This window comes from Engraulis encrasicolus, chromosome 13 (assembly GCF_034702125.1).
Source record: "Engraulis encrasicolus isolate BLACKSEA-1 chromosome 13, IST_EnEncr_1.0, whole genome shotgun sequence".
In the NCBI taxonomy this organism is placed as follows: Eukaryota; Metazoa; Chordata; class Actinopteri; order Clupeiformes; family Engraulidae; genus Engraulis; species Engraulis encrasicolus.
In genome coordinates, this window is record NC_085869.1 from 4,264,372 (window position 1) to 4,291,153 (window position 26,782).

Consider the following 26,782-nt stretch of genomic DNA (forward strand, 5'->3'; position numbering starts at 1 on the left):
TCACCACCAGAATTGAATAACTTGTTCCTTGGGTCATTACCAACAACTTTGAGTTATGCTGCTGACAGACAGACAGATAGACAAACAGACAGACGGACAAACCAACGCGACCGAAAAATGAGGTAAAAAAACAACAGTGTGAATGTGCGTCTTTGAGTCTTACCAAACTGGTACTTCCAGAGTTCCTGTGAGGAGCCCCTCATGTCGATGTATCCCCCGTACAGGTACATCGCCCTGCCCAGCACCACCGCGCTGTGACCCTTCCTGTTCAGCGGCACTGGCTGCAAGGCAAGACCAGAGAATCGTATATGAGAGTGAGATAATCTGTCATAGTTCCCTCTCATGTCGATGTATCCCCCGTACAAGACCAGTGCCAGAGAGAGTAGAGAGAGAGAGGTTCCATTGGCCCATTGCTTCCGGGTTCTATTATTGCCCTTTAGGCAGACCTAGGCAGACCTAAGGACTGTTCTATTCAATGCTAGGAGTATTATGACACGCCCCTTTAGGCAGACCGGAACCTGGTCATGTTAGGTGCCCATAGCAACCTATTACATTGGCATATCTCTATACTTAAAGGATCTCTGCCACCGCACTGTGACCCTTCCTGTTCAGAGGCACCAGCTGCAAGGCGAGCCAAGGACAAACACGTTAATTTACAGAGCACATGTCATAGTTCCCCATAGGGTGATATTTGATAGAAGACCTGTACAACTGCTTTATCCTCTAGAAGTGGATGAACAAGGACAGTGTACGTTAGTTTACAGAGCGCATGTCATAGTTCGTAGTTTTGGGTAGGGTGAGCACATCCAAAAACACTTGTTGCAGGTGCCAGACAAAAAGTCAGACAGTTGAAAAAGGTAGGTCCCCACACTGCCGATAAGCTCCAAAAATAAACTTTATTATTTAAAAAGCGAAGTTTCGATCACCCTGGATCTTCATCAGGCATATCTGCATATGCCTGATGAAGATCCAGGGTGATCGAAACGTTGCATTTTAAATAATAGTTTATTTTTGGAGCTTATCGGCAGTGTGCAGACCTACCTTTTTCAACTGTCATAGTTCCCCATAGGGTGATATTTGCACACCACAATGTGAACAGGCGCTTTGGATGTAAGCAAGGTTGTGGTTCAAAGTAGTAGACAAACATCCCGCACACCGTCCACTACACTTGCATTACTAGACTATTGACAGGGCTGGACTGGGGGAGAACTAGGGCCCGGGCACTTTTGGCTGAAAGGGGACCCTCATAATTAGCGGTGCAGAACTGGCACACCGGTGGGCCTCGCATCCTCGTGGGCCCCTATTTTCAGAAATGTAAAAAATATATATATCTTTTTTTGACATTTCTGAAAATAGGGGCCCACAAGGGTGCAAGGACCACTGGGAAATGCCTGCTATGCCACATGGCCGGTCCAGCTCTGACTATTGCTCAGCATTTCAGTGGTTCAGGCCTTCTTCAGGTGAGCAGCCTTTCTTCAGATGAGTTTTCTCAGAAGGTCTGAATGTCATTGTTGTGCAATAAAAATGCAGGACGTTTCTAATTCCGGATTAATAATTGAAATAAATGAAATAGTTTACTTGGATCTTTCATCTATTTCCAAATTGTGTCGTGTTTACAAGGCGTTTTCAAAGCCTTATTCAGAATTAAAGTGAATTATTTCGGAATTGAATGTCCCATGTTAACGTAGCCACTGTGTGTGGGATATTTCTCTATAGAGCACATGACAAAAGACAGAGGAGTGTCGCGCCAGTAACTCCAGTCCTTGTGGGTGCGTTGGTTCCAAAGCGATATTCCACAGACGCAAAGAGTAGAACTCGCACACCAGTAGCCGATGCAGTAATTGATTTATTGCTTAACATATGTACAAGTGATCGAGGTGCCACCCAAAAGTGCAAAACGTTTTCGGTCACCAGACCTTCCTCTCTGAGGAAACGTTTTGCACTTTTGGGTGGCACCTTGATCACTTGTACATATGTAAAGCAATAAATCAATTACTGCATCGGCTACTGGTGTGCGAGTTCCACTCTTTGCTTCTGTGTCTATGGAGCACATAATATACTCTTCAGTACATCCATAGACAGTACAGTTCCATGTGCATCAGGAAAAAAAAAAAACATAATAAAAAGGGAGCAGGTGACATAAGAAAAAAGTTTTTTAAAAATTGAAAGGATAATAAAAATAAAAGCAAGGAAACAAGAGAATATAGGAAAGCACAACGATGTATGCATACTGTACATCTATTGTGTTGTGCAACTTGCATGCAAACTCCTACACAATCTTTACTTGTCTTTCTTTCTTGACAGACACACACACCAACCCTCTTTCACACATCACACACACACACAAACACACACACACACACACACACACACACACACACACACACACACACACACACACACACACACACAGACACACACACACACACACACACACACACACACACACACACACACACACACACACACACACACACACACACACACACACACACACACACAAACACACAGGAATCTCCAAGTGATATATTCATCCTTAATGGCATTTCATCATTCTCTGTGGGCGGTTGTTAGCACGTGGCTATGGTGAAATGACCTTAAACAAACTCTATTGTGATTGGCTGTCAGAGGTCACAGGTGTGTGCAGGTGTGTGCCCTGCAAACACAGGGATGTGTGGATGACCAGCCCTGCAAACATTTGCATGTGTGTGTTTATTTCAACAGCTTTGTGGTCATAGGTAAACGACACATGGTGTGTGTGTGTGTGTGTGTGTGTGTGTGTGTGTGTGTGTGTGTGTGTGTGTGTGTGTGTGTGTGTGTGTGTGTGTGTGTGTGTGTGTGTGTGTGTGAGTGTGTGTGTGTGTGTGTGTGTGTGTGAGTGTGTGTGTGTGTGTGTGTGTGTGTGTGTGTGTGTGTGTGTGTGTGTGTGTGTGTGTGTGTGTGTGTGTGCGTGCGTGTGCATTTGTCACGAGTGCCCTGCCCCCCCATCATTTTATTGGTATGTAAAGAATGTCTCTCTCACCTGAGAGGGTCGACTCTGGCCTTGGGAATAGCGCCACACCTCCTTCTCTGAAAACACACACACGCACGCACACACACACACGCACGCACGCGAGCGCGCACGCACGCGCGCGCACGCACGCACGCACGCACGCACGCACGCGCGCGCGCGCACGCACACACACACACACACACACACACACACACACACACACACACACACACACACACACACACACACACACACACACACAAACACAGAGTCAGTCAGTCAGTTATCAGTGCAACGCTTCACAGGCCTCATAACACCTCTTCTGGTCAACAATGAAAGAAAGAATTCAGAATGGCAGTTCTGTATCAACGTATACTTTGATCAGTGGTGTAGTCTGCTTTTTTATGGTGGGGATACTGTATATTTGAGCATTTTTTGAAGTGGGTTTACTGTATATATTTGTGCTATTCAAAACAATGGATCAATCAATTTTAAGTGGGTATACTGAAATCCCTGAAATGTAGAAGTGGGTATACTCCATATACCCGCGTTCTACGTAGACTACACCACTGACTTTGATAGGAAATGATCATTTTATGGTGCTTATAAGCACCCAGCCTGCCGTCCAAAACACCATGTGTCTCTTCTCTGAAACGTCTGACTTAAGTTGTGGTAAAGAAAAGATTACAAGGTAGTTTCCCGGCAGCAACTATAAACAGTCAAGGTCATTGTGAGTTTTACCCCGTTTACAGCATGTGTACCGTGACATGCAAAGTGTCCGTCGCGGCTGCGGCTGCGGAGCGCCTCTCAGCCTTAGGGCTTCCGCACACCGGCTCCGACAAAGTGCTGAGCACTGCTCAGCTAAAATTCGATCCCATTGTTTTCAAAAGAACCACGCACACTGGCGCCGATGTCTGCGGACATTTGCCGATGTCGGATAGCAATTAGAGACAAGTTCTATTTTGTCGGCGCCGCCCATTGACTATCAATGCAATGTTTGTGTGAAATTGGGTTTGGGGGTCCGAATTCTGTCGGAAGCAAAAGTGCGCCGCAGTGCTGTCGGAGCCAGTGTGCGGCCGGCCTTAAAAGAAGAAAGAAAAATCTGCACACTGTTGCTGCTCACCGATTTATTGAACACAACGTTTCGACCTCAGGCGGTCGGGCGGTCTTCGTCAGGTGTGAGTCGAAACGTTGTGTTGAATAAATCGGTGAGCAGCAACAGTGTGCAGATTTTTCTTTCTTCATTTAGGTGCTGTTTCCACGTAGCAGGATATTTTTTTAGCAGGGTATTTTTTTCTCCTGTTTAGGTGTAAACGCAACATGTGGATAAAAATAAATCCTCCATTGTAACAAATGCGTTTCAGGCCCCTAAATAGGATATTTTTTTCTCCTGCTTTTTATACCTGGATTTTAAATATCTGCTACGTGGAAACGGAAGGCCAAAACCAATGCAAAACCAATGCAACCAGAAGAAAAAAATATCCACATATAAAAAATATCCAGCTACGTGGAAACAGCACCTTACGCACATTTGTTTGATCCATCACCTGTTTTACTGGATGTGCGGGCATCACTTACACCTTTCAGTCAGTGAGTTTTGCCCCGTTTACAGTATGTGTACCGTCATGACATGCAAAGTGTCCATTGCGGGAGCGGGTGCGGGTGCGGGTGCGGGTGCGGGTGCGGGTGCGGGTGCGGGTGCGTGTGCGGTGTGAGCCTTTCAGCCTTACCCGTGTCAAACAGCCACAGTGGGATCTTCCAGTCCGTGTAGGCTGAGTCGATTAGGCCTCCAAATATGTACAGGATGCCCTGCAATCAGAGAGATGGACAAAAACACAGAAGCAGTATTGATAACAGGAGTAGACCAAGGGCGCTGGAACAAGTTTTAAAGTGGTGGTGCATTTTTTTTTCTTCATTCTTTATTGTGTTACTGCTGCTGCACTCCACTCCATTTGTCTACAGTAAGTTGAGAAAGCCTCATTTAGGGAGCCCAGATGCACAGGGGATGCAAATGCACCACTGCATTTCCCTTTCTGGCACCTATGGAGTATAGTATTTATTTATTTATTTATTTTTATGCTTATTTTATTTTTTATTTTATTATTATTATTTTTTTATCTTAATGTTTTAAATATTCTTTGACTCTAATTTATTTCCTTCTTTCTTCCATGTTTCCTTTCTATTTTGCATTTGTTAATTTTGTGAAGCACATTGATTGTTATGAAATGCGCTACAAATAAACTTGCCTTGCCTTGCCTTGCCTTGCCTATGGAGTATGCCTATTGATAGAGCGCACTTTCATAAGGACAATTAACTGATTACAGCCAATAAACAGGTTTTTGGAAGACATCAACTGTAGATCATGACAAGAAAATGAATGAATGAATGAATCTGCTTTCAATTGTGTGATGAACATCTGTATAGTGGGTTGCCATGGCCAGGGCTGCCGACAGAGGGGGACAAAGGGGTATGTTGTCCTGGGCCCAGGGAGATAGGGGGCCCAGAATTGGGTCCCCATTACATTGTATGTATTGGGTAGGAGGCCCTTTCAGATAACTTTTTCCCGGGCCCAGCAAAAGCTGTCAGCGGCCCTGACCATGGCGGGCACTTGTGACACAAACTCCAAGTCCCCTTTAATATCCATTGAGATAGACTCGGTATCTCTACTCAATCAAGTTGTTTGTCATAAGAATTGGTTTATGGTGTAAAATTGTTTTATGATGTGAGTGTATGGTGCTTGAATCACGGCACATGACACGGGCGTCATCTGATTTATGACCCCTCAGACGTGCACACGCACACGCGCACGCACGCACGCACGCACGCACACACACACACACACACACACACACACACACACACACACACACACACACACACACACACACACACGTCGTGCACACACACTCACTCACACACACACACTCATTCACACACACACACACACACACACACACACACACACACACACACACACACACACACACACACACACACACACACACACACAAGCACACAAACAAACAGACACACACACACACACGCACTCTCACACACACACACACACACACACACACACACACACACACACACACACACACACACACACACACACACACACACTGCCTGACCTGATATGAAACCATGCTGTGTCCCTCCAATTCCTCAGGGGCCCATTCACTACTGCAGTCCAGCTCTGTCCACTCATTACGAACTGTGGAGCACACACACGCACACACACACGTACACACACACACACACACACACACACACACACACACACACACACACACACACACACACACACACACACACACACACACACACACACACACACACACACACACACACACACACACACACACATACCATGTGTCATTTACCTATGACCACAAAGCTGTTGAAATAAATACACACATGCAAATGTTAGCAGGATTGGTCATCCACACATTCCCTGTGTGTGCAGGGCACACACGCACGCACGCACGCACGCACGCACACACGTGCGCACACGTACGCACACACAGTCATTACAAGTATGCACACTTGACTATGAGTCACCGAGATACTGTACGTGATTACAACAACCCCAAACACACACACACACACACACACACACACACCCCAACCACACACACGCCAACCACAGACACTATTACAGGTATAAGCACACTGTACGTATTACGTAAGACTATTTAATCATGAATATGCACCCATATCCACACACGAGCACACGCACGTGCATTAACACACACACACACACTCACACACACGTATTGTAATCATCATGATGACCCCAAACACACCACACACACTCACATGGATGATCACTAGGCTATTAGGCCAACTCAAGTTTAGGCAAAGGACGCGCTCAACTTCTTGGAAAAAACAAAAGTCTTTGGGTGAGCGATAAAATGTATTTGCTTTACAAACGCGTTTCGGCGATCAAGGCTTCATAGCCGAAGCGCGTTTGCTTTTTGGACATGGTGGTAATATAAATAAATAATGAGACGCAGATTTGTCTTCCGTAGTCTCTTACTGCAGCAGGGGTCGCCGGCGACCCTATTCACTTGCTGAAAATACTTAACTACATCATATCAACATTGCTATGCCATTACAGAGAGCCATAGTGCTGCGCTAAGGGGTTAAGTATCAGGCTGACTCACCCACGCTGTACTTCCAGAAGTCCCTGATGACCATCTTGTCGCGCCCCCCCAGCATGTACACCTCTCCCCGGTGGGCACAGCAGGCGTGCTGGAAGCGGTTGCAGGGCGTCGCCCCCGGGGCCCCCTGGGGGATCGGAGTCCACAGTGCAGCCCTGCTGCTGTTGGATCTATTAGTCATCCTGGGGACAACCTGCATGGAGCACAGGGGAGAAGAGAAGAACAAGACAAGGGGATCGTTTGTTTGTTTGTTTATGTGTTTGTTTGTTTGTATCTAAAGGGACACTGTGTGAGATTTTTAGTTGTTTATTTTCAGAATTCATGTTGCCCATTCACTAATGTTACCTTTTTCATGAATACTTACCACCACCATCAAATTCTATGTAATCATTATGACTGGAAAAATTGCACTTTTCATACATGAAAAGGGGGATCTTCTCCATAGTCCATTTCCAAAATAAGCCATTTTTAGCTGCAAAAATGACAGTACTTGGACCATACTAGAAAATATTTGTTTATTACTCAGTAAACTTTCATATAAAGATCAAATTCAATGATCAGCATAGTTGCAGTACCCCATTTCCTGCACAGTGTACCTTTAACATTTTACATTTTACTGTCTGCCTGCTGTCATTATTGGGGTGTCCAGAGGGCTGCTGTGCACTGGCTATACAGTATCCTGGGAATAACCTGGCACAGCGGGGAGCATGGGAGTGGCATCGTGCTCTCTCTCTGCCTTATTGTTTCCCTCTAATGGGAGACGGTGGATGCTATGTGTGCTGCATTTACTCCTCTGCTTATCTAACTTATACATGGGTTCCAAATTTTGTTTATAACCTGACTGCCCGAAGCTATCTGCGCACAACTCAACCTCTGATTGTTGCAAACTGCTGTCGGTCAAAAAAATAGCGCGACGTGGTTGGCTGCCAGTGTCTTGCCCCTCCTCATAACATTGTGTTTACAAACATTCAGAACCCATGTATAGGCATACTTATAGTGAAGGTGTGGGGATTAATCAGACAGATAGGATACACAATAAACACGTGCACGCACACACACACACACACACACACACACACACACACACACACACACACACACACACACACACACACACACACACACACACACACACACACACACACACACACACACACACACACACACACACACATACATACATACATACACTGTCATGTACAGTCGTAAACCTTTCATCTCTCTGATGGATGTAAATGGCTTTTGTTTTATGTTTATCATGAACTGTAGGTTGGACATAGTTTAAAGCTATCTTTTCAGTTTGAAAGTTCACCCAATTACCATGGTGAATATGAAAAAAGGGTGTTTAGAGTTGTACCGTTCTTTGGAAAATTCCACAATGGTAACTGACTGTAATTCTAGCGCTCTCTGAAAGTTTCCATTGTTTACAGTGCATTGCATTGCGCAACATGATGTATCAGTTACATTTCAGCCAACATTTGCAAGAGACGGTAGGGAGTAGAGTTGAGAGTAACTCTATGCCTGAATGTATGATATCAAATCATCTGTTGAAAAGTTACATTAGAGTATTACATAATACAAACTGTACTACACTTAGCTGACACTTGTATCCAAAGCGACTTAGACTTATTAGGTTCAGAGTATTGGTTACAGTCCCTGGAGCTATGTGGGGTTAGGTGCCGCCTTGCTCAAGGGCACTTCAGCCATGGATGAAGGTGCTGGTAAGGGTGGGATTTGAACCTGCAACCCTTTGATCTAAAGGCCAGCGCTCTAACCACTGAGCCATGGCTGCCAAAGTGTTGAGTCCAATAGCAAATGTACTCGACTCTCTCTTGCCTGACTTTAAGCTCCATGCCTGTGATCTGTGTTTAAGTCAGGGGTGGGGAACCTTTTTCCTCCGAGGGGCCACTTCAAAGGGCCATACTATGAGCACAAACCAGGATTTCTCCCAGCCCTTCAGGCCTATTTTGAAGGCAGCCAGCCTTGAAACAGACCCAACCTTCTCTAGGTCCCCTGAATATAACTTAATTATATTGCAAATGTATTTCTACGATTCAATTTTTTCAGTCATAATGAAAACTTTGAGTTTGATGGTGGTGTTAAGTATTCATGAAAAAGGTAACATTAGTGAATGGGCAGCATGAATTCTGGAAATAAACAACTAAAAATCTCACACAGTGTCCCTTTAACATCTTCTGGAGTGTATTTGGGCCCAGAGTCCTCTCTTCTCCAAATGGCATTACACAACAACCTCCACCTATTCTGTAACTTATCCAGGCTATGTAGGCCTACTCTGTCACCCTTACCCTGGACCACGCCAGCAGGGCTATTGTTTAAAAACTTCCCCTCAAATCTTTTCTGATTAACGAGTCTAATTGTTGTCCCCCTATTCATAGCTCCCAGTGCTCTAAATTAACTTTTTTCGTCACCGGCCAAAATCGCTACTAGATGTTAATCTTACTGACCAAACATACACTCACCAATGGGTCAAAGTGGCCAGTAAGTTTGTCTTATCTACCCGCCAAACTGAAATGCAACCAGCATTTGGCTGGTTGGCTGGTGCTAATTTAGAGACCTGATAGCTCATATAGTCCATGCCGACCAATCCCAACTGAACTGTAGCCTAATATCAAGTGACTACAACAACAGCATTCTTCAAAATAGACTATATAGCAACATAATAAAACAAAGGGTTTTAAAATATATATATACGTATATATATATTCACAAGCAGGGCTCTAAATTAACACCAGCCAACCGGCCAAATGCTGGTGAAATTTCAGTTTGGCTGGTAAAAAAGACCAAATTACTTGCCACTTTGACCCATTAGTGAGTGTGTGTTTGGCTAGTAGGCTAAGATTAACATCTACTAGCCATTTTAGCTGGTCATGAAAAAAGTTAATTTAGAGCCCTGTTCACAAGTAAGACAAGGCTAATACACATTTGGCACTGTCATGTTTTAAAATGTATTAATTACAAAATAGTTAACTTACTTGTTTGGGGTCAGGACTAATCACATGTAAATAATAAAAATGCAGTTGGTAATTTCTTTTGAACTTGTTGATGTAATGGAAACATTCTAAGGAGCATGCAATTAGAATTCCAGAAGTCTCAGTGCTCTAGAATGCCCAGTAAACTCTGGATCTATTTACTGGGCAGCAGAGAGACTGGATAAGATGGGTATAGCCTACTTGTCAAAACTCATTGCCAAACCTCTACCGTCAGTCACATGACTTCATTGCTATTACAAACCCCAACTCCGATGAAGTTGGGACGTTTGGTAAACAGTGAATAAAATCAAAATGCTATCATTTTCAAAACATTCAATCTATTCATTAGATGGAGAATAGTGAAAAGACAACATATTAAGTGTTAAAACCGAGAAAAAATATTGTTTTGGGGGACATATGTACTCATTTCTAATTTGATAAATCCAGCACGTGTCAAAAGAGTTGGGACGGGGATCAGTGAAATTTAGTAAACATCCAAATAAGATAAAACAACAAAGAGGAACATTTCAAAATGAATTGTACTGACGGACAATATAGGTGTCCAGGTATAAGATCATCACAGAGAGGCTGAGTCACTCAGAATTAAAGATGCAAAGGGAATAATTACCATAGTTATTACATACATTTTTGAATTCCCTTTGATTTACCACGATTGAGTGTATATAAGACATATTTTTGTTAATAAAATCATTGTATAGGTTCATGACATCATGAAATATATATTGGCTGTAGTCTCACTCTAATTCCTGGAGTGCTAGAGCTATTGAAAATTGACCATATTAAGAATGCTTAATGCATGAAAATGACACAGGGGTTTAACATTCTCCTAAGCACCTGAGCTCACTTGAAATAGACCCAGAAGACATGGGAAACTGTCCTTTGCTTACAGAAGTCAGCAGAAGTTGTAGAAGTCCATTCTTTTTGACAATAATAGAGCATTGCACATCCTGTGCTACAGTGAAAATGGACCATCCAACTTGTGTTAGTGCTAGCTTCAAAAGTCAGCCTCCATGATGGCATGCGGATGCAGTAGTGCATTGGTTAAGATGTTCTCACTCATCTGTAGAGTTAAATACAGTGCTGAATGGTATAAATGGGTTTTAAACAGCATGAAAAGCCACTCATGCATTATATTTTGAAGGGAGATCTTCGATTACTGCCACATAGTAAGGTCAAATTGCATTCTCTACTATGTTTTAACAGTTTGGCTCCATCATAAGGACCAGCATGTGATAAAATGGTGGGTTTTTGGTCAAGACCTGTCACACTGTAAGCACTACAGAAAGGAAAACATTGCAAAACATGACAAGGAATACACCCACCATTTAAGCTGGTGAAATCATGTCCAAGATAGGAATTAACACTGTTTTTTATATAAAATCATCTCATCGGTTAATGTATTTAACTGTTAAGTGTTGTCTTATGTTTTGTTTTTAGTCTTCCTCGACATTTGCTGCCATTTATTGTCCCCGTCCCAACTCTTTTGAGACGTGTTGGATTTCTCAAATTAGAAATGAGTACATATGTCCCCCAAAACAACATTTTTTCTCGGTTTTAACACTTAATATGTTGTCTTTTCACTATTCTCCATCTAATGAGATTGAGTGTTTTGAAAATGATAGCATTTTGATTTTATTCACTGTTTACCAAACGTCCCAACTTCATCGGAGTTGGGGTTAGTAGGTTTCGACCAAAGAAAGAGGGATGGCATTATTCACAGGTACACTGTAAAAGATTTCAAACTGAAATTTACAGCTAATTGATGGGGAATAATTGCCAGCAAATTGTTTTAAATTTACAACAAATTGCAGAAAAAAAAACAGTTGCCAGCAAGTCGTTTAAAATTACAACACTGTTCCGTTTTCAAAACTACTCTGACCATGGCACATGTCCTGCCCCCTCATCCGCCCGCCTCCTCCCGCCTCCACCCCCACTGCCCGCCTCCATGTCTGAGATGCCTTCAACAATCGTCCTCATCCACCACCATGACTGAGATATCATGGTACCATAATGCCACTCTGCTCTAAGCATACTTCTACAAGTTCAGCCTTGCAAGGGTGTGGCACAAATAATAAATCACTCAGCATAGTCTTGTCACAGTCACAGTGATAGTTTCCTCAAGAGGACTTTCATTTATCAAGTCATCTCAAAGGGGAATTCAAAAACAGTCACAATAAGGACTGTATGGAAATGTATTTGTCAAACCAATCAAGTGGTCTAAATTTAATATTATGCAGGAAACACCATAAAACATGCTATGCTACAAGATGGCTCTCAAGACATGAAACAACCCAACCAGTTAACTTGTCAGGCAGCCAACCAGTTAACCGGCCAGGTAGCCAACTGGCCTTGACAGACTGGCTGGTTGACTGGCCAGCTGCCTGTCCGATTCACTGGCTGGTTGACTGGCAGCCGGCCAGTCAACCAGCCAGTCAACAAGCAAGGCAGCAAGCCAGTCAACTGACCAGGCGGACAGGCTGTCAGTCAACCTGCCAGGCAGCTAGCTGGTCAACTGGCACTATGCTGTCAGCCACCTTGTCAACAAACCAACCACTCATCTAGTCGGCTAATCAATTGATTGCCAGTACCAGTGAGCGCCAGTGAGTCAGGCGCTATGCTGTGCCATTCAGACAAGCAACCAAAGCAGTGTGACAGTCCAGGTTTATATAGTGGAGCAAGTGAACCATGTGACCAGAGTAATCAGGCATTGGGCAGGTGCTGGCAATCATTGAATCACGGCATGAAAGTGATTAGTAATAAAGTGAGGCAAGGCACTAATTGACAGATTGGTTAGGTATAGAGTGTGACAACAGAGTAACAAGAGAGATCTGTATCAAAAAGCTAACAAGTTCCTAGAATGTTCCAATCATTGATGCTCCTGCTCTAGAACTACAGTTTAAAAACTGTTTAAAAACAGACTGGGCTCCTTCTAAGATAGTGTTTAAAAAAGTATAAGGATATTCTTAAATGGATTGGTTTTGGCCCTTGTACATATCAAAACTTCAGTTCAAAAAAGTTTTCATTCTGATCCATGTTTATAAGTAAACATTCCATATATATATGTGGAATTGTCTACACAGTGGTTGGACAAAATAACTGAAACACCTGTCCTTTTAATGTGTGGGAAGTTTCATGGCTCAAGTGGGCCAGCCTGGTGGCCAATCTTCATTAATTGCACATTGCACCAGTAAGGTGAAGTTGAGTTGAATTGCTGGTGAAAAGTTACCACCTAATTGTTGTAAAATTACAACAAATTTGCTGGCAAAACAGTTGCCAGCTCATTGTTGTGAAATTAAAGCAAATTGCTGGTGAAAAGTTGCCAGCTAATTGAAGTAAAATTAAAGCAAATTGCTGGCAATAAAAAAGTTGCCAGCTAATTGCTGTAAAATTACACCAAATTGCTAGCAACAAGTTGCCAGCTAATTGTTGCGTTCTTCCAACGCAAACACTGGAAACTTCACAACATACAGCCTTTGAAAATAATGGTCCTGGACCTCTGATTCCATTCCTTCCCATGGGATTTTGAGATATATTCTGTTGCCGAAGCCATCAAAAAGCCAAATTGAACCACAGGGGGGGCTGCCACACCTGAGCATTGTTTATGCTCTATGACCTGCCCATCGTCTGTATAAATGGACAAACCATCATTGGCCTCTCCCATGCCCTTTTAGCAGAGAGAAGCCCGTTTTGAATTGCACTGAGCTGAAATTAGCGCACCTGGACGTCATTTACAATCAGCTGGCTCATGACCAAAGAAGGTAGATTGGATAAGCAGTATCACTCAATGGAAAATGCATTGGCCACAGTGTAGTAGTTGGGGGCAGTCGTGGCTCAGTGGTTAGAGCACTGGGTTGGCAACCCAAGGGTTCCCGGTTCAATGCCCAACCGGACCGCAGCTGAAGTGCCCTTGAGCAAGGCACCTAACCCCCACACAGCTCCCCGGGCGCCACTCAGCAGGCAGCCCACTGCTCCTTCTAGTGTGTGTACTTCAATGTGATTCACTAACCCAAATGGGATAAATGCAGAGAAAGAATTTCCCCTAGGGGACCAAAATTGGCTCCAATCCAAATTGGCACCAATTGGCTTCGTAGTATGAGGTTGTTGCTTTAATGCCATAGAACTAATACATTTATGCCTAATGACATGGTGCACATGGTCAGTGTGTGCGATGCCATGATGGACAAAATTTGTACTCCACAAATTTGGTCGAAAGAGGATATCCGGTTGTCAGTGCTCAGTTTGTGGCCAAATTTACTGCAGCTGTCGGTCAGCATTAATTGCGGGGGATAATTAAGGACAGGTGACAAACATTCACTATTGTATCCTATGACCTGTTCCACACTTTACCATGCTTCCAATTTGACCATGGAAGAAGAAAATCGGACTCCCCTTGCTATCATTCCGTACTACGCTCCGATGATGTCTGTAAACCCTCCTATGTCTACCTCCTTGCTCATGACCAGGTGTGTGCGATTGAAGAGTTCAAATCAGTTCAAATCCTCTCCACCTCTATCAGGCCTGTATGCATGTTTTAAAAGCATCCAATCAGAATGTGACCTGAGCTCCATAATTTCTGCATGTGGCTTTGCATACATTTGCATTAGGACAGCAGCCCTGACAAAACAGATCTTTACAACAGTATGTTGTATAAAGTACTATGTGCTGCTGTACATTTACAATTGTGAGTTGTACTCTATATGATATCCCACAATGCATTGCACATTACAGCAGTGAATAGTAAACTGGTATATACATCTTCTTGATGTAGAATTCTAATGTGAAATCACGACAATCTTTTACAGTGTAGACTACATAGATGTAAGGACATATAGATAAATGGATGGCTGGCAGTCTGTATGACATAGGCCTATCTCGTCTGTCAATGCTAAGGATTGAATCTGATTTCAATCTGAATCTGAAGGCCCTGTTTTGATTCCTACAACAAGCACTGGGAGCATAGGCATCATGATATCATTTACAGGTGCATGCTGTGATCATGCTCTGTGTTATATGCTCATATTATAAGATAGATGGAACTGTCTAATTCAGGGGTTCCCAACCTTTTCCAACTTGGGGCCCACTCGTAACTGTCACAAATGTTCGGGGCCCACCTCTGACCCAATAAAGAATAAAACTCAAATAAATCAATAGCAACACACACCAAAATATGATTATAATTTGGCCCCGCCCCGGCCCACAGTTTGAAAATCACTGGTCTAATTGCCTGTATCCTATGAGTATAAAACTACAACTGATCATTCCGATAAGGATTCTGACATTCATCAAGGCCATGGAGTTTTAGTCATGATTTGAGAGAGGTATTTACAAAGGTACAAAGATGTTTGTCACATCTCTGTGTGTGTGTGTGTGTGTGTGCGTGCGTGCGTGCGTGTGTGCGTGCTTGTGTGTGTGTGTGTGTGTGTGCGTGTGCGTGCATGTGTGTGTGCATTTCTGCATGTGTGCACATACGAGCATGCATTTATAGAGGAGATGGACAGTACAGATGGACATCTGACTGCGTGTACGGCCTCTACAGCGGTCGAGTGCTAGGGTACTATCAGAGATTCTTTAAGTATATAGAGATATGCCAATGTAATAGGTTGCTATGGGCACCTAACATGAACAGGTTCCGGTCTGCCTAAAGGAGCGTGTCTGCCTAGGTCTGCCTAAAGGGGGATTTCCCCCCTCCCCCTTGCAATAATAGAACCCGGAAACAATGGGCCAATGGAACCTCTCTCTCTCTACTCTCTCTGGTACTATCCCCATTATTCACTCCTAAATGAGAAGTCATGGGTAAGTAGTAAGGGCGTCAGACTTGTAGCCCAAAGGTTGCCGGTTTGACTCCCGACCTAACCAGTGCTCTCCCCCAGCCTCCTCCATGAATGAGGTACCCTGAGCATGGTACCGACCCGTCGCACTGCTCACTTTTGGGTGCCATTGGGGGCTGCCCCCTTTGCACGGGTGAGGCATGAATGCAATTTCGTTGTGTGCAGTGTGGCTTGCTGTCATGTGTAATGGGAGTTGGAGTTTCCAAGTGGGTCTTTCACTTTCGGCTTTCACTAAAATAAGCACTGGGGGCCTCCAGAGGCCGAGCCTCGCCCGAGAGGAGAGGAGAGCTCTGGTGTTTGTTGCGTGCCAGGCAAAGCCATGTGTGTAACCCAAGCTGCTTTGGCTGGGTCTCCTGGCGACAACCAAACAAGTTGCTCTGTGATGTCATGTCACATGTCTGTGGCGAGGGGATGGCATGGGAGAGGAGGGGAGGTGGAGAGGAGGGGAGGGGAGCAAAGAGATTCCTCGAAATGAACAGAGCGAGCCTCTGTGCACAATGATAAGGCATGCCCTTCTCATCAGGGCTGGACTGGCCATCTGGCATAGCGGGCATTTCCCAGTGGGCCCTGTACCCTTTTGGGCCCCTATTTTCAGAAATGTAAAAAAATAAAAAAAAAAAAAAATATCTGAAAATAGGGGCCCCAATGGTGCAGGGCCCACCAGTGAGTCAGTTCTGTGCCGCTAATTATGGGGGGGCCCGGGCCCTATTCCTCGCCTAGTCCAGCCCTGCTTCTCATTCTACGTATCTGGCCAAATAGCACTGGTCTAGAGATCACAGTTTCCAGCATTCTCGTTCACTGAGGAATACACATGTAATCAACAGCTAGCGCCGCTATGTATAAATAGTCATTAAGGGCTGTGGAAAGAATCAAGAGCACTAGCATTTGACCATGCAGGCACCTTCCACCATGAATCATTATTTACCACAACAGTTATTACTGTTGTCAGTATTTTGCAAACTTTACATTCAGTGCATTCCACTATGTGTTGATCTACTGTTCCTTGCAATCATATTACTCCAAGTGCTTCTATCTTGTCATTTTGCAAAGATTATAGTCAGTTCAAAATAATGAATATTATTTCATAATAAAAACACCAATACAAAAAAAAAATGCCCTATTCGGATCCCTGACATAGTGGACCAGCAATAATCTGTTGGGTAGGTCATGCGGGGTAACTTTGGTTTGGTCGGTTGGTTTAGTCATTTTTTCCCTCGACAACAACAAGAAGTGCTGCTGTGCTGTGGCCTACCACATCTACAACCACCACGTGTTTAGGATGAGGAACAGCATCTACAGTAGAATGAGATGTACACTCTAAAAAGTACTGTGTCAGAAATGACACAACATGTGTGTGCTCAGGGACAACACATTTGAATGTGTGATCTCAGGGACAACACATATTTTGTCAATTGTTAGATGTGTGTAAGAAAGGGGTAATAATAGAGTAAGAACAAGGAATCAAAGAAATAAAAACTATTTTTGTGTCATATTCAAACCACAGTCCTGGTTTGTGAAGAATTTTTGGCTACATGGTAAATTTAAAATATATTTACGATAAGAATTATTAATGTACAATTTAATAAAACACAGCATTTTAACTGAATAATAAACATGTTGTGTCATATTCCACACACCTTGTGTTAAATTACCTTAACTCAATACATGTGTCAAAAATGACACATTCCCTCTTACTATAGTAGGCTTCCCTCTCCAGACCCAAGCCCTGCTCTGCGCCTAAGACAAGTGTGGTCGTCATGACAGTGTTTACCACTAATGACTCTCAGGCTGTCACGAGACCACAGCCAGCTCCCACTTGACACCCTCTTCAACGGCTCTCCACTGCTGGCCTACTGTTCCCTCTTTAGTTACCTAACCAAACCACCCTGCCATTAAAGCTCCTACATTTGTCACCGGTCTGGAACTGAATAGGAAAATGTGTTTTGTCATCTCTGACAGTTGTAGTTCGTATGTATTAGTTGTACTACATACATGCAGTTACCGTTTGCACGAGTCCGGACAGTCAGAAAGTTTGCCTTCTCTTAGACTTACTTAGACTTCTTTATTGTCCATTAAACTTACATGAAATGGAAATTTTGCTTTGGTGGTGGCACAAGACACACAAGACAAACACACATCGCAGTCAACACAATAAAGAATAAATATATCTATATGCATAGATAGGTTGTGGCAAAGTTAGAGTAGACGACCCTGGCATAGTGAAGTCTCACTTGGCATTTGGTACAGCAAGTCCATACAGGTTTTGGCTCTGCCCGATAGGCAATCTCAAGCAAAGAAAAGAAAATAGGTAAGTCAGATTGTTTGATTTGTTCTTCACCTATCTATGTAACCCTCTGGCTTACACATGTGTCTGACAGAGAAACTGCATGACAGCCAGGTTAAACGGCAACATTCAAGGGACAGTACACCGGTGTCAAAATAGACTGAATGCATTCAGCACTGCGTGAGGTTTCCGACCACAAGCAGAGGAAGGAAACGGCACAATGCGCATAGGCCATATCCAACGTACACTTATCTCAAGTTTCCAACAAAAAGATTAAAAGTTTAGGTGTACAAACTATAGCATCACTTTGCTCAAAAAAAATAGTTGGGGTGGGGCTGACAAGTCCAAACAAATCATGGCAACGTGTTGAATGCTGCAGTTTCAATTCGGCTGGTTTGCCCAAGAAAGCGCTTGCACAATAGCCTACGGTGCGCTTAATGATGTATGATGGACATAACTTTGTTTAGCTTCCTCTGGTTGGTGTAGGGTATACTGAACGAAGTTAGAAAAACAATGTTGTATAAGCCTAATTGTAAAACGCACGCCTTGGCTATTGATCGGAGTGCTACGATATGCTCCTTCATAGACAACAAAGTATTAACACGTAGGCCTATATAAGCTACATGGGAACAACCTAAAAAGTATCAAAATGTTATTTGACTTAAGAATGCGCTCGTCCTTATACATTTCCGTCAAACGCTTAAACTATTTCGAAAGGCAACACGATCAAACAGTGAAAATAATGGCAACAGGAAACTAACTAAGAAGACCCCTCACTCCTTTTAGAACGCGAATAGTTATCTTGACGCAATAGCAATAGGCCTACCCTTTACTGTTCAGAAACACCGATTTGTAAGAAAGTTGCATTTCAGCTGCGTAAAAGATAACGGTACTATCACTTACTTTGGCATGTGTTGTCACGAAGCGCTCATTCCGCTCGCGGGAAGAAGAATGGTGGAGTGAAGGAAGGAGGGGCGTTTTTTCCTCTCGGAATTTACAACCAGGAAATATCCTCCTCCTTCTCTCACTCTGCAGTGTCTTCCTCAATCTCCGGGGGATTTGCCCTTGGCACCACTCATCTAAGTAGGCCAGTGCCTGGGACTCTGTGGAATAGGTTGGGATCGTTTGAGAAAAAAGACATAGTGTGTGTGTGTGTGTGTGTGTGTGTGTGTGTGTGTGTGTGTGTGTGTGTGTGTGTGTGTGTGTGTGTGTGTGTGTGTGTGTGTGTGTGTGTGTGTGTGTGTGTGTGTGTGTGTGTGTGTGTGTGTGTGCGCGCGCTTGCGCGTGCTCGTGTGGGCACTCTATGTTCCATGCGTGTGTGCTTTGCATTTAGTTGCATGAGTTTAGTAAGCAATTGGACTTCTTTTTATAGCTTGAAGACATGTAGTCTGCCCTTCTGTCATGCTTCCTCAGTTCTAATTCTGCTGTGGGAATAGGATCTATTTCACTGTGTGGAGAGTGGACTTGCCAGACCAAACCCTTTCCGCATTACCAGGTTACAGGTGTGATTGGACCTGAATCTTATTCCAGACTCAGAGTTATGAAATGGGTCAGTAGTCCCAGTTTTGTTGTGCATGTTGAGAGGGCCTTTCAGACGTTGTTCTGAGCCCAGCCAAAGCTGCCAGCGGCCCTGCCTGTTGGGATAGACTGTGTAGCCTACTGACTGTGATGCTGAAGAGCATTGGTGTGACAGCCAAACCCAAATGGTCCCAAATGGTCACTCCATCACATCCATTGGTTTATTAAAATCACAGTCATTGGTATTTAAAAAAAAAATACTTAAAAAAATATTTTCCCTATACGCTTTTTCATGCCATTGCCACCTTGAAATCTCAGTGTACCAGGAGGGATCTGCATGGATAGCCTATGCCAGTGTTCTTTTGGGTGAGAAAGAGTGAGAGACGGTTGGCACATCTCTCCTCAAGTTCTACGGCCATTACCCTAGCTGGCTACAAGTTTAAAGTTTAAAACTCTTCTCATAGTCAACAAGTCACTAATGGCTTAGGTCCTAAATATATTGACAGATGTGCCAGAGTAATGTCATCCTAATAGATGCCATCGGTCTTCACAGTCTCTTCCACTGGTTCATATGGCATTTAGTAATTATGTTGCCAAATACTGCAACCAGCTTCTGGTTCAAATTAGAACTGCCCCAACAGTATCATGTTTTAAAGGGAAATTTAAAAACAGCTTTATTTTCATCTGCCTTTGGTTATAGTGAGATATCTCTATCTTGAAAGATTTCCCATTTCAAGAGGTTGTCCTGTAATGAAGAACTTGAATTGATATGTACGCTCCATGGTGTGTTTTCAACAGAAGCAAGGCATGTGGTGACCTTGATAAATTGGCAAAGAAAATGTTTTTCAGGTGTTCCTAGATGTCTGTAATATGTACTGATGGTATAGCCTGATTATCATCGACGTTCAAATCTCTTTGAGACTTGGTCTGACCAAGAGCATAACAATTAACATTTCCCAAACGCTATGGTTGACCCACCTCCCTTGGTTTGCTTATGGTTGTTTGCTTCCCAACAAAGTGAAAGGAGTTCCCATATTTTCGTGAACTCAGAAAGTACTTGCATTGCTCTTGACCTGACTAGTTGCAATGCCGAAGGTGTTGCGTCACTAGGGCGCTGCCTGGCTACTGATAGTATCTCTCTCTGTAAACCTATTCCTCGTGGGATCTTTGTTATGGAATGTACCCAAGTACTATAAAAATGTGTTTTATTGTTTTACATCGCTTTGTGTGGAAACAGTCACTGTAATTGGCCTTTTTGAAAAATTTCCATCGTTTTTGCATTGCATACAGTGTTGCCGATCACTGAGATGTCACACCACATGCTGTCTGTTTCAAAATGGAACTTACCTCATCCATGATCCAACAGTGTACATTAGTTAATAATAATAATAGTTAAATGAATAAGCCATAGATACTATTTAAGACAGGACCGGTCAGTGTCAATCATTCACAAGAGTGCTAAACGAGTGTTATCTTCCCAATTTAAATCGTGCAGCTGACTTACACATTCCTGTCATTAAATAGCCTATAAGGGCAAGGAACACATCAGCGGTGTAGTCTACTTTTTTGAAGTGGGTATACTGTATATATTCATGCTATTCTAAATAATGGATCAATCTATTTTAAGTGGGTATACTGAAGCCCCTAAAATTTAGAAGTGGGTATACTCTGTATACCTGGGTTCTACGTAGACTACACACAGTAAATGTTGTGGTGTTAATTCAACACTAAGAGAGTTCATTTGAGTCCAAATGATGTCAAATCAACTCTCTAAGTATTAAATGAGCACTGCAGAATTTACTGTGCACCACTGGGACAGACACATTGTTAAACAGCTGATAATGACACACACATGGTCACATGACGGAAATGTTGTGGGTGTTGGATGTTGTAGTGTAACTCAAACCACGTGCTTTGTGCTCTCTAGTAGGATATTCTAGGCGGGATCTTTCTGTGGTGTATGATGACAAGCTGTTCCTCCATGCATTTACAGCTGAACTTTGGCCAGGAGTCATTAGGCTCGTTCGTGACGAAGCAGTGCTGCTTTTGCTAAGCAGCGAGCATGCACACTTTGTCAGTTTGATGCATTGTGGTTAGAAAATCCTAACCACAATGCATCAAACTGACAAAGTGCGCATGCTTGCTGCTTAGCAAAAGCAGCACTGCTTCGTCACAAACGAGCCTAATCACCGGCAGCAACATGATGACGACATTTTCCACTATTACAGCAAATCGTCGGCTTGCTACCAAAACCGCCTAAGTCCGAATTTGGTCAAAATGAGATTTTTACATAAACTTACTCCCCTACCACAGCTGCATCACCCTGCCTTTCCGCCAGGGTCATAGATCAATCACAAAAGTCACCAGAGTAAAAAATCTGTATGCATAAAGTCACACACTGCCTATGAGAAAATGAATGACCAGGGACGTAGCTATAGGGAGGACAAGGAGGGCCTTTGCCTGTAGGCCTAGGGCCCTCCTGCAGGTGGCAGGGGTAGGGGCCCTATTATGATCTTGGCAGGTGGTATGGGGGCCCTATCTATTCATCCTGGGGCCCTGTGCACAATTGTTCTGCCAATGTGAATGACTTGGGTAACTTGACTTGCAAGAAGCCGTTTATTTACATCTGTTGAGAGGTTGTTTTTTCTCTCTCTCTCTCTCTCTCTTCAAAGGCAATGGCCATGTTTTAAAACTTCATCCTTAGACATCTGTCTGATATAATCTCCTCAAACAATGGTTGCAGCCCTACATTAATTAATAGTTGTAGCCTTGAAACAAATTCGGCAATTGTTAATCATGTACTTTGTTTGATGTCATCATAGATATATAGATCACTGCCATAGACTGCCTCATGTCCTATGTTACTTTTCATAGTGTAGATTTTGAACAGCATAAGGTTGATCTCACTAGTGCAGTGCATTATTGCTTATGCAGTAGGATGACGAATTCCAATATGTGAAGTATCCAGTAGTGGTTCTATATCATATTCTGAATGACACGGTCATGGTGTTGAAGTGGGCGGGGCACAGTTCTATGACCAGGTTACCTCAGTCATGGGCAAGGTTGGGAGGGTGGGGCAGTTCTATGAGCATGGAGAAGAGCAGAAGTTAAGCAAAGATGATAAACAAGGAGGAGACAGCTCATGAGGAGGTACAAGGACCAAAGAAGTGCCCCACCCCTTCATCCTCCTCCATGACTGATGGGACCTCAACATGGAGATTAGTAGTCAATGCATAGCTTACTCTGTGACTGCTAGCTGGATCTCTCCTGGCATGAGCAATGAATGTATTACCATTCTTGCAATTGCTCTGGCACAATGGCAAAAAGTGCTCTATCGTGGATGTAAATATAATTAAAGTTATCATTAAAAACTAACATGTCTGCAAGTAGTAGTAAATAAGAGAAAGTTGTGAGAATCTGTTCAGATTCATCAGTTTACCAGCATGCTAGACTAATACAAGGTCTCAAGGTATTTCAATCATTCACCATTTCCAGGATTTACGTTTGGAATAAAAATTAAAAAGAATAGTATAACTATCAAAATAATGTGCAGTGCATTGTTCTTGTTGTGCTGCATCAAATACTTTATTTTAAAGTGTTTTGTTTTCCTTAGGAGCCATTTCATGTTTGATTTGCAGCTTCAATCAAAATAAATGAAAAAAAATAAATTAACATCTTAGACAGGTACTGTTTGTAGTGGACCAATGACACAGACAGGATGACAGGATGATGCAGATGTGGTAGGGGAGTTAAGTTCTGCAAAAATCTCCTTTGACCAAAATTATTAGGGGGGACTCACAATTGCTCTTTGCCCAGGGTCTCAGATTTCCTAGAACCGCCACTGATGTTTGGCGCCCCCTTTGGCGCCTAGTTTTTCCTTGTTTTCCGAAAACTCCAAAATCGGACTTAGGCGGTTTTGGTAGCAAGCCGACGAAATGGGATGTCCTGAGTTTTACAGGTAGATGGCTCCCTGTCTGGTTTTATTGGAACATGAGCACATTAGTGTAAAAGGTAGAGCATGTACTTTTTCAATGGTTCATTTCCAGAATGTATGATGCCCAAAACGTTATCTTGTTCATGAATATTTCACCACCATATTATTTGACAATGTAGGCCTACTGTTTTCTATACATGAATAGGTGGATTTTCTTCATGTCCACTCCACCTTTGTCTGCAAAGCTGATCAGACCAGTAAATATATTTAACTATTCATGAAAAGATTAGATGTGTTAATGGGCTTAATAAAGAGAACAGGACAGCACTCCAAGTTTTGTGTTTTATTGCCCGTACAGTGCCCGTGAACTTGGAGTGCTGTCCTGTTCTAGCCTGGTAAACCAGCGCTGGGACGCCGAAATTCGGTCTCACAGTTAGGCTGGTTTATCAGGCTAGTCCTGTTCCCTTCATTTCGTATATTCTTGAGGAATGAGCACCCAGCTTTACTTTGGTTGAGTTGAACGCGTTGCCACTTAGTTTGATTAATGGGTTGAATACATTTTCAAATTAAAAATTGCACTGCCTGTCTGACATGGCTATAGGAGACAACATGCGATTTAAAAGTTTTAGTGGTGAATATTGGTGTATTATAGGCCCATTATTACCACAGTTATTCATGCATTAATAACATACATTTTGAATATCAATGTTTGAGTTATAGACTGTCAAGTCAAGTCAGATTTTATTGTCACTTTTTTCATATGCACAAGAAATACAAGGAAAATGAAATTACGTTTTCTCTCTATACCATGCCAGGACATAGACATATACAAGACTGCCATTTTACAGACTGACATAAAGTGCGAGTCAGGTAACAGTGATGGGTTGGTAACAATAAGTGGTCAATAATATATACAGCACAAATGAACAATTAACAGTTAACATCCAACATTTCACATTGAACATGTAAACAGAAGATAAGATAAATATAATAGACAGTAATAGTAACAGTATAATAACAATAGTTAGGGCCTATATAAGTAGTAGATTGGGGTAGCAGCATTGTAAGCAGCATGTTGTAGGCCTAGAATTAGCACCTTATACAAATAAGACTGAAATAAAATTAAATGTGAAATGAAGAAGCATGAGCATCGAAATGTCAGTCACGTTGTGTACCAAAACATGCCGCAGAGTGCTGCAGTCATCCCTGGGTCTATGAGAGGTAGCCCAAAGATAAACAGGTCTCCAGAGTTCATTTCTGGGGAGGGATGGTCACTCATGCTGGTGGTCTGTTATGCATGACAAATCAGAGGAAAACCCACAATGTCACAGGCTTGTTCATGCTGAAACATTCCTGATTCTAAGATATCAAAGATAGGCTATTACAGTGAAATGTAATTCCATATAAACAACAGTGGAAGTCCCCGATTTCCAAATCCCAGGCCTAGCTACCCCAGGCACATTTATTGGAGAATCTACATCAGTACCAACATACGTTTATAGCCTACACAAATGTTGAACAAATGTTTTCGGATTGGGTTTTCCTGTGGAAGTCCCTCACATCATGGCCCTATAATCAGTGCTTGAAGTGGAAAAAGAGAAGTGCAGGATATTATACTATTATATCATCCAAAAAGAAGTGAAGGAACCCTCGCCACTTATAAAATGTGGCGCACAAGATTAGTGCAGGAACTCTGATGATGAAAATTAAGAGGTGGCTAGGCTAGGCCTACATTGACACACTCTGCTTATTACACCTAGTGATTTTTTCATGTCTTACAGTGCCATTTTATGTGTTAATGTAATTCACATAGGCCTACCTCAGAAAATGATCTCACAGACAATGCTGCCGTTTACATTGTACCACAAGGGGGCAGCATTTGTCGATTTTCTGCCGTACGGCACTGATTTTCTGCAGCGCTCGCTTCGATTCCACGGCTGGATGGACTTTGTTTAAAAAAAAGTATTTGATTCAAAAACTCTTGGTATAATTAAGGGGTTGTGTAATATGTGAACCAGACACACATAATACTATAATTTGCACTGCAGCCTGCAGCCAACACACACACACAAAAGAAAAATATTGAAGAGTCGCACATCATATTCATCATCAACCTCATCAACAACGAAGGTTTTTTTTATCCATATATACCATGTTTGTTTTTCTGAGACACTACACACAATTTTCCCAACAGCTGACATGAATTGTGTTGCTTTTTTATGAATTGTCTGGACTCTGGTCAGTTTTTGGGATCGTGAGAACTCGCGGGCCAGAGGCAACTGGATACGTGACATCACATCCTGTGAAATTTCTTCATTCTTGTTGTACGTCCGGAGGGTGGGGTTTAGTTGCAGAGGTTGCTGGTAGTGGAACTCGGAGTCGGCAGCTCTATGACTTGGAACACAGAATTTATGCTCTCTTCAAGATAGCATAAAATAAGAAGGATACGACAAAGTGTTTATTTGGTAAGATTCATCAAAACTTCTCAGTGTTGTGAGTGAACGTGTGTCTGAATTCGCGTTGTGCCTGGCCTTAGTGTAACGAGGAGAGGCACGATAGCATGTCTACCGACAGTTATGTTAATTCTTCTGAGACATATTTCGCTGATTATGGGCGACGTAACTTGAATGGCATTTCAAAACGCCATTGTTGTTTTCGAAATGGGTAAAAGCATCTCTTTACTAGCTGTTTTGACCCAATGAAGAGCTCTGCGGTCCGGGGGAGGCGGGTGCTAACAGGGATGTGGCACAAAAGAGGTGGTGTCCTGTAGCGTCTGTAAAGATCATTGTTTTACATTACGTTAGTGGAATTCAGCGCTGTTGGTAAACTAAGTTGCCTTGTTGATCATGCCCTCATGTTTTTGTTGTCGGTAATTCTCTGCCGATGAGATCCATTCGAACTCGAATGTATGCCTACAGCCACGAAGGCAGTCAGGCACTAGCCCAAATGTCTCTTCGTGTTAGAACTTGCAGGAGTCTGTAAATGTTTGATCATTTTACAAGCGTGTATAACAGTTGCACTACTACCTGTGCATTTGTGTCGAGGAGACTAC

At 42.9% G+C, this 26,782-nt stretch overlaps 2 protein-coding genes across 2 annotated transcripts in view; one reads left to right on the forward strand and one right to left on the reverse strand.

The window, feature by feature from the left end:
* The window catches only part of si:dkey-3d4.3 (kelch domain-containing protein 3), a 34,490-nt gene extending 15,261 nt beyond the window's left edge, over positions 1-19,229 (reverse strand). The window contains exons 1-6 of the mRNA XM_063212995.1: positions 19,182-19,229; positions 7,159-7,348; positions 6,124-6,206; positions 4,723-4,801; positions 3,023-3,069; positions 164-281 (exon numbers count right to left, since the gene is read on the reverse strand). Of these exons, the coding sequence (XP_063069065.1) occupies positions 164-281; positions 3,023-3,069; positions 4,723-4,801; positions 6,124-6,206; positions 7,159-7,336 (505 nt within the window). The 5' untranslated portion in view covers positions 7,337-7,348; positions 19,182-19,229. The remainder of the gene's footprint in view (positions 1-163; positions 282-3,022; positions 3,070-4,722; positions 4,802-6,123; positions 6,207-7,158; positions 7,349-19,181) is intronic.
* A 6,837-nt stretch (positions 19,230-26,066) lies between these two features.
* ralba (v-ral simian leukemia viral oncogene homolog Ba (ras related)) overlaps positions 26,067-26,782 on the forward strand; it is a 37,009-nt gene continuing 36,293 nt past the window's right edge. Inside the window, exon 1 of the mRNA XM_063212996.1 lies at positions 26,067-26,195. The gene's annotated coding sequence lies outside the window, so the exon portion shown is untranslated. The remainder of the gene's footprint in view (positions 26,196-26,782) is intronic.